This window comes from Misgurnus anguillicaudatus, chromosome 10 (genome assembly GCF_027580225.2).
Source record: "Misgurnus anguillicaudatus chromosome 10, ASM2758022v2, whole genome shotgun sequence".
NCBI classification, from domain to species: Eukaryota; Metazoa; Chordata; class Actinopteri; order Cypriniformes; family Cobitidae; genus Misgurnus; species Misgurnus anguillicaudatus.
In genome coordinates, this window is record NC_073346.2 from 22,291,864 (window position 1) to 22,300,415 (window position 8,552).

Below are 8,552 nucleotides of genomic sequence, written 5' to 3' on the forward strand. Positions count from 1 at the left end.
ATTTTTTTTTTAGAGAGAGGTTGTTGTTTTATGCCGGTGTGTTTAGAAATTATGTCGTCTGTTGTGAAGCCATTGGAGGAGGATCAGAAAGAAGGTCCATTATGGGAACCAAAAGATGAAAGTGATGTGATCTCAGGCTGTCGCTTCCCCCTTTTCAAAATGCATCAGACATTGTGCCTTAATATATGTCAAAATCATGTTTCATTCTATTAGGTCCACTTTGTTGTTCTTTACATAATACGTAAAGAACATACATTTGTAACTATTTTATTCAATTTTTTGCTATTTTCACCTCTGATGTCCTACAAAGAATCATTTTTATAAGACACAGCAATGCAAATTAGAAATGAGATATAAATTAAACAACTAGCTATAAAGTACATCTTTAACATTTAAAATGTTAAAAATCAGACAACACAGAAGAGCAGAAGATTTTGAGGTTGTCTATGGGTCACAAACTTCAACTTTCTGTCAATGTTACCCATATTTACTCATAGTTTGATAAGCTGTTTATCAGTCGAAATGCTTTCCCTAAGGGACAAGCTTTATGAAAGCACTTAGCTTGAGATATAATTAACAGATGTACAACAGACTCTCAGTAACATGCATGAATGTTATAGGACTGCGTTAATTTGTACAATTTCTCAGAAAGAATCTTAATAAGTGTTTTCATAATTATAATGCAAGTGTACAGTCTGTCATATTAAGGGTTAAGCTATAGATTTAAACAAGCATGTATTGCAAACCCTTTAAGGAGAACCTGATATTCTGGTTTTCTACTTTTTTGTTTCAGGAATATCAAGAATGTGTACATAATGACCACTTGACAGTAGTGCTATGAAACTGACTGTTCAACATGTTTTTCCTACATAGCTGTGCTCATGTCTCTCTTTAAAAAGGTAACAAGATCATTTTAACTATTTTATGGATGTACTAGTACTATTGTACTGATATGCACAAAGCAGGGTAATTTATAGTCACCTAGTAATTGCAAAATAAATGTCTTTTGCTCTGGGCTATGATTAATGTGTTGGGGTTTATTTCGCAATAATGACTGATTGTACAGTACATCTCTCATGTGTGATCCTATATGGATGAATAGATTCATACCAATTAAATCATAACATCTTTATGATCCCTATAAAAAGGCATATTTTTGAGCATATTTAGTAGAAATATTGGGAATCTCATTATAGACAGAAAGAAAAAGGATCTTAATGAAGAATAAACAGGTGGCTCATTATTGTTTACTGTTTTGTGGTTGATCAAGCATGGTTTTTAAATAATTTTCTCCAGCATATGTATGTTTTACAAAGAAACTGAAGTTAGAAACCGATCACAACATATTTAATTATTTTTTTTTACTGCAGTGACCTGATTATGTCTAGTTTATTAGAGGTAAGTTATGTGTCTGCACCAATGTGGAGACTGTTTGTGTGTGGCTTCATCCGTCAGTTGTAGAACAACATTGTAGTTTATGGGCACAGATGACAGTACAGGTGCAATTGTTGCATAATGCTTCTCACAGTAGAGCACACTCTCAGAAAAATGAATGAATCGTTATTGTCAATGTATGCACACAGTAGTAGGAAACAACAATGTGAGGTTAGGAGCTCTTCAAGATGCCTAAATAGTAATTTAAACACCACAAATACAGTATATAAACATGTCAGGAAGGGGGATAAAGTAAACTTTTGTACCTAAAGAGTGCATATTGGTACCACAAGATACATATCTGTACCATTTTAAAGAGTACCATGCGACAGCTTGTGTACATTTAGACAGTATACCACTAGATGGAGCTATAGATTTAAGAATACATTTTTGATGGCCCATAATAAGAATCATCTGTATAACTAATAATTTTTGTTTTAACAATTTTAATTTTAAATTTGGAGAAATGTTACAATTAATATGATATATAATGTTTTTCAGTGTTATAAAGTATTTTTGGCCTAAGTGTTCAGTTGTACAGTATGGCATATACACTCACCTAAAGAATTATTAGGAACACCTGTTCAATTTCTCATTAATGCAATTATCTAATCAACCAATCACATGGCAGTTGCTTCACTGCATTTAGGGGTGTGGTCCTGGTCAAGACAATCTCCTGAACTCCAAACTGAATGTCAGAATGGGAAAGAAAGATGATTTAAGCAATTTTGAGCGTGCATGGTTGTTGGTGCCAGACGGGCCGGTCTAAGTATTTCATAATCTGCTCAGTTACTGGGATTTTCACGCACAACCATTTCTAGGGTTTACAAAGAATGGTGTGAAAAGGGAAAAACATCCAGTCCTGTGGCAAAAATGCCTTGTTGATGCTAGAGGTCAGAGGAGAATGGGCCGACTGATTCAAGCTGATAAAAGAGCAACTTTGACTGAAATAACCACTCGTTACAACCGAGGTATGCAGCAAAGCATTTGTGAACCCACAACACGCACAACCTTAAGGCGGATGGGCTACAACAGCAGAAGACCCCATCGGGTACCACTCATCTCCACTACAAATAGGAGAAAGAGGCTACAATTTGCACAAGCTCACCAAAATTGAACTTGAAGACTGGAAAACTGTTGCGTGGTCTGATGAGTCTTGGTTTCTGTTGAGACATTCAGATGGTAGAGTCAGAATTTGGCGTAAACAGAATGAGAACATGGATCCATCATGCCTTGTTACCACTGTGCAGGCTGCTGGTGGTGGTGTAATGTTGTGGAGGATGTTTTCTTGGCACACTTTAGGCCCCTTAGTGCCAATTGGGCATCATTTAAATGCCACGGCTTACCTGAGCATTGTTTCTGACCATGTCCATCTCTTTATGACCACTATGTACACATCCTCTGATAGCTACTTCCAGCAGGATAATGCATTATGTCACAAAGCTTGAATCATTTTAAATTGGTTTCTTGAACATGACAATAAGTTCACTGTACTAAAATGGCCCCCACAGTCACCAGATCTCAACCCAATAGAGCATCTTTGGGATGTGGTGGAATGGGTACCATACCATACACGGTAAAAGTATGGTGTTCCTAATAATCCTTTAGTTGAGTGTACTTTCAATCTGTAACGTTATGTGTGTGAAAAGGATAAGAGCTCAAGTAAAATTCTGTGTAGGTAATATCAAACCAAAAGACAACAACAACCGCGTTACTTATTTTATTTTTGATAAACATAACCCCCAACCATTAAAATATAATGTAAAAAATCCTGAACATTAAAAACTGTGTTAATTATAGACGCACGTGTGGTGACACGATTAGGCTACCCGTCTGGTCGGAACTATAGGCCTACTTCCGGTTTCTGTTTGTTTAATGGTCTGACTAGTTACTAAACTGAACTCTTTAACAAATACCTCTTCGAAAATAACAAATGTTTTGGTTTCCTAGGCAATCTACGTGTTGTTTATTTTGCTTGTTATATAAATAAACTACTTTAAAAGGACTTTGTTGTTATTTATTCTTAGCGGAGTTTACCAGAAGTTACGTGTGTTCCATGAAAGCCACTTGTTTATGTTGTTGAAACCGTCTATAAATGGTGATTTAATTTGATTTGTTTTTCTTCTTTCTGGATGTGAAATGAAACTTCACAACGCTACAGCAAACAATCATGACTCAAACAATACTTATCACTCAGCATCTACTTTACTTCTGCGAGTTTGGCTATAAAGCTTTCAGCTGTTATATATCCTTACCTCTGTCAGTCCAATGTTTAGTGCCGACCACTGTAGTAACACAATGCTGGATTTTAGAGGGCTTAGTTAAGGAATGGAACGGCCTATCCAAGTGCACAGCAAACTCTTAGAATAGCATTCGGGCCCAAGCAATGTTTACACCATCAGTAAACATACACACGTGGTGGAGCATGTTGCAACTCAGACACGCTATGCAGACGTCGATAATAAACTTGTGTTGGAAAAAAGAAGGGTGAGGGTCTACCACGAATAGGTGTTAGTGGAAACAGTGCCTGTCCTGACAGAGACTACAGTTTTCTATTTATAGGAGACTGGTATGTGCTCAGAGGCCTCTCGAAGGATTTCAGGACAACAAATAACATATCATGCTCGCTCCGATCTCTATAAACATCCACCTGCTAAACTCAAGAAACACAGAACTTTCAGAAGTGAAGAGTTTTAGAGTGGCAGCGTTTAGAGTCTGATTGAAGTTGAATGATACACAACTAGTAGTGGGATCCTTAAGTATGTGCATCAAGTCAGCCGAGACAAGATAAGTCCAGATATGTAGCACCTGTGGATAACTGCATGGCATTTGAATGACTTATAATGTAAGTCTGCAAGCAGACTGTGGTGTTCTGGATAGTCTTGAGATGAATATATGACAGTTTGGCAAACTTGCAGAATTGTTATATTAGCAATGATATATGTTGTCTGGATATAAGTTTTTTATTAATCTGTAAAAACATATATTTTAAAATGTGCAAATGGCAATTAAAACTGTACCTTTGATGATGTTAAACGCATCTTTATGTCAGTCAGAAATTTATAAAAAAAAAATATGTAATGCATTTTAACATGATAATGGTTAGGCATACAGTATCATTTAAATATGTGATTGTGTATTTGCTAATAGGATATATGTGTCTGTGTAAACAAGTACATGTAAACTGACTAGAGGCATTTGATGGTAATATATCCACATTTTTATTCCTTAATCTTCAAGGACAAAATGCCATAATACAAAACAGCTGATGATGACATAACCCCTTAGATAAAGTCAATTTCAATCAAAAGCGCAGTCCAGCATCCTTAAGGAATGTGATAGCTGTTCACATAAAGTGTATTGTTACTTAAAGGAAAACACAACCATTTTTCAATATTTTACTATGTTCTTACCTCAACTTAGATGAATTAATACATACCTATCTTTTTTCAATGCATGCACTTCTAATCTTTGCACAGCACTTCTTGAATGTGTTAGCATTTAGCCTAGCCTGTTCATTCCTATGGCTCCAATAAAAGTTTTATTTTCTGCCACCATTTAATTGTGTAACTACTCATGTAACAGTCTTTAAATAGTGTAAACATGGAAGTGTTTGATGGCTTCTAAATTAATCCCTGTTTGGATCCTAAGGAATGAATGGGGCTAGGCTAAATGCTAACACATTCACGACACACTGTACAAAGATTAAAAGTGCAAGCATTGAAAAAAATAGGTATGTCATAAGTTGTCTAAGTTGTCGAGGTAAGAACATAGTAAAATATTGAAAAACAGAGGTGTTTTCCGTTAAAATGTCTGTAGCCTGATGCCCTGATTTTACATGCTTGTTATCAGTATAACTCTTTCATATCTTTATCACAGCTTAGATGGTCCAATATCAGATGTTCTGCACTATAAGGACAAAGAATTAATCTCCACCCTCCCCCTGCAGCTGAACAACTTGCGAAAGAAGCAACTTTTTACCGATGTCATCCTTTGCTCCGAGGGAAAGGGGATTCCATGTCACCGGAATGTTCTGGTGTCCAGCAGCCCTTACTTTTACGCTATGTTTTGCAGCAGCTTCCTTGAGAGCCAGAAGACCCGGATAGACCTGCAAGCGGTTCCTTATGACATCCTTGCAAGTATCGTGGACTACGTTTACACGGGGTCCATCAGCATCACCATGGAGCTGGTTCTTCCTCTAATGGAAGCTGCCTCTATGCTTCAGTATGTTAGACTTTTCGAGGCCTGCTCGACGTTCCTCCAAGGTCAGCTCAGTTCAGACAACTGCCTGAGCATGATGCGTCTTTCCGAAATCCTGCACTGTTCAAGCTTGCAGGAGAAAGCAAGAGAGTTGGCGATGAGGAGCTTCTCGGATGTGGTGGTCTCGGAGGACTTCTGTGAACTTTCGCTACCTGAACTGGTGAGCTACCTGGAGGACGACAGACTGTGCGTGGAGGAGGAGCAGGTATTCGAGACCCTTCTGGCTTGGATCCACCACGAACCGTTCTCTAGATGCGGCACCATTCACGACTTGTTCAGTCGTGTGAGGTTGAGATACATCCACCCGTCCTATCTTTTTCAGTTCATTGCCAGTGACCCTCTCGTCCAGTCCTCTACCTTGTGCACAGACATAATCGAATCTGTTCGCCGTCTACTGTTTTCTGTCGGGACCTTGTGTCCCGGTGACCTGGAGCCTCTTTGGGCGGCACCACGGCGGCAGAACTGTAAGGAGGCGATTGTTGTGGTGGGAGGGCGTAAGAACGGGGAGCGGACGTCTCGTGATGCAATGCTCTATGATGAGCAAAACCGGTGCTGGCAGTGGCTGGCAAAAATTCCAACGCGCCTCCACCGACCCTCGTACATCAGCATGCACAGCATCCTTTATGTGCTGGGGGGCTTAACCACGAGTGCAGGAGGAAAGTGCACACCTAGCAACACCGTGTACACACTTTCACTTAAAACAAACCAGTGGAGAATTGGAGAACCCATGCTGATGCCAAGATACGCCCATCAGAGCATCTCGTACCTGCATTTTATTTTCGTACTGGGTGGATTGACAGCTGACGGTCAGATATCCAATCAGGTAGAGCGATATGACACCATGTTCAACCAGTGGGAGGCAATGGCCCCTATTCCCACTGCAGTTCTGCACCCAGCTGTGGCCGCACATGACCAGAGGATATACGTGTTCGGAGGGGAAGACGCCATGCAAAAACCGGTTCGAATGATCCAGGTTTGTTTCATCATTTGTGATGGTATGGAATTTTAATAATATTTTTGGTGGTACTAAAGTGTGTTTGTACAATGTAGATTTACCACATCGGAAGAAATCTGTGGTGTCGAGTGGAGAACAGAACAGTGAAGAATGTTTGTGCACCAGCTGCAGTAATTGATGATAAAATCTACATTGTAGGAGGTAAATATTTTAATCTTACTATAACAGTACTAAATAATGTTCCCACAGTGGTATTGACCTGATTTTTGTATTATTTTAACAGGCTATACAAGACGAATGATAGCGTATGATGTTAAAAGCAACAGGTTTGAAAAATGTGAAAATATGAAGGCAAGGAAGATGCATCACTCTGCTACTGTTGTACATAACAAGCTGTATGTCACAGGAGGACGGTTCATTAATAACCAAGACAATATAGAAGACTCAGACAGTTTTGACTGCTATGACCCAAAAACAGATTCATGGGTATCAATGGGAACGTTACCATTCAAGCTATTTGACCATGGTTCAGTACCCTTGGTCTATCTCTCTGACAAGTCTCTGCCTACATAAATGTATCAAAGATTTCAATCTTTGATATGGCCTTAGTATTAAAGATGTGATGGTTATAATTTCATAGAATGTTCTTTACATTATGTAGGATGATTTTATGTAGAAACTGTAAATCGCCAAAAACTGGCTTTAGCTGGGTTTTCACAGAGTCACAAATATGAATGTCAGTCTGTAACCACTAACATTCAAACTGAGACATGTTCTCCATTTTCAAGGAGTTTAAGTTTAAAAGAAACATGGTTGCACATATTGCCTTTTAAAGGTGCAGTGTGTAAATTTTAGCGGCATCTAGTGGTGAGGTTGTGAATAGCAACCGACGGCTCAGTCCACTGCTCACCCCTCGCTTTTGAAACGCATAGAGAAACTATGGTAGCCGCCACCGGAAAAACATGTCATCAACGGAGACAACTTAGTAAAAAAGTTTGTCCGTTAAGGGGTTTTGTAGAATCATGGCGGCACAAAATGGCGACTTCCATGTAAGGGGACCCTCGGTGCATGTAGATAAAAACGTCTCATTCTAAGGTAATAAAAACATAATGGTTCATTATAAAAAGGTCTTTATACACCACTGATAATATTATTTTGCATTCTGTCAAGAGATCCTTTTAAAAATTACACACTGCACCTTTAAATGTGTGTGTTTTCTGCTACAGATATATTTCAGATGAAACACTGTCTTTGAAGCACTTCAGACTAATATGAGTAGCGCACTTTAAGTGTACATGTGCACTTTTATTTAAAGACATTCCTTCATTTTGTAAATGTATTATTTATTCACAATTTTTACAAAGCAATAGTTACATTTGTTAAAATTTAATTCAATAGAATGCAACTTTTTACTATTAAATGTTTCCAAGAAAAGAGTCAAACATAACAAATTAGTAGATTTAGATTATCTGCAAACAATTTTATAGCTGATAAAAAATGTTTTGTTTCTTGTTATTACTTCGTATAACCATTTGTTGTATTGTTCTGATTCTTTAAATTACTTGAAATTAAAATAAAATGTATTTTACTATCAAATATACTGTGTTGCATACCTTTACTATAATTTGCATAACATCATACACAGTTTATAAGATGTCACATACACTGTCAAAAATGGTCCTTAGCCATCACTGGGCCATACACTGTTTCAAAAAGTACACATTTGAAATTAAAGAACTTATATTAATACCTCAGAGGTACATACTGGAACCGAATGTATGCACACCTGTACCTAAATGGTACATATTTGGACCTTACTGCCCCAGTGACAACTTGGGAGCATTTTTTGACATTTTCTTTGTGACGGTGCACCATAAAACATTTGAGACCTAAGAATGCATAT

General features: G+C 37.9%; 1 protein-coding gene across 1 annotated transcript; it reads left to right on the forward strand.

Moving 5' to 3' along the window:
• Nucleotides 1-5,209: 5,209 nt before the first annotated feature.
• klhl38b (kelch-like family member 38b) lies at nucleotides 5,210-8,190 on the forward strand. The gene is made up of 3 exons (XM_055211941.2): nucleotides 5,210-6,667; nucleotides 6,745-6,850; nucleotides 6,933-8,190. The coding sequence occupies exons 1-3, from the start codon at nucleotides 5,273-5,275 to the stop codon at nucleotides 7,220-7,222; spliced, it is 1,791 nt and encodes a 596-aa protein (XP_055067916.2). The 5' UTR covers nucleotides 5,210-5,272; the 3' UTR covers nucleotides 7,223-8,190.
• The last annotated feature ends 362 nt before the right edge of the window (nucleotides 8,191-8,552 follow it).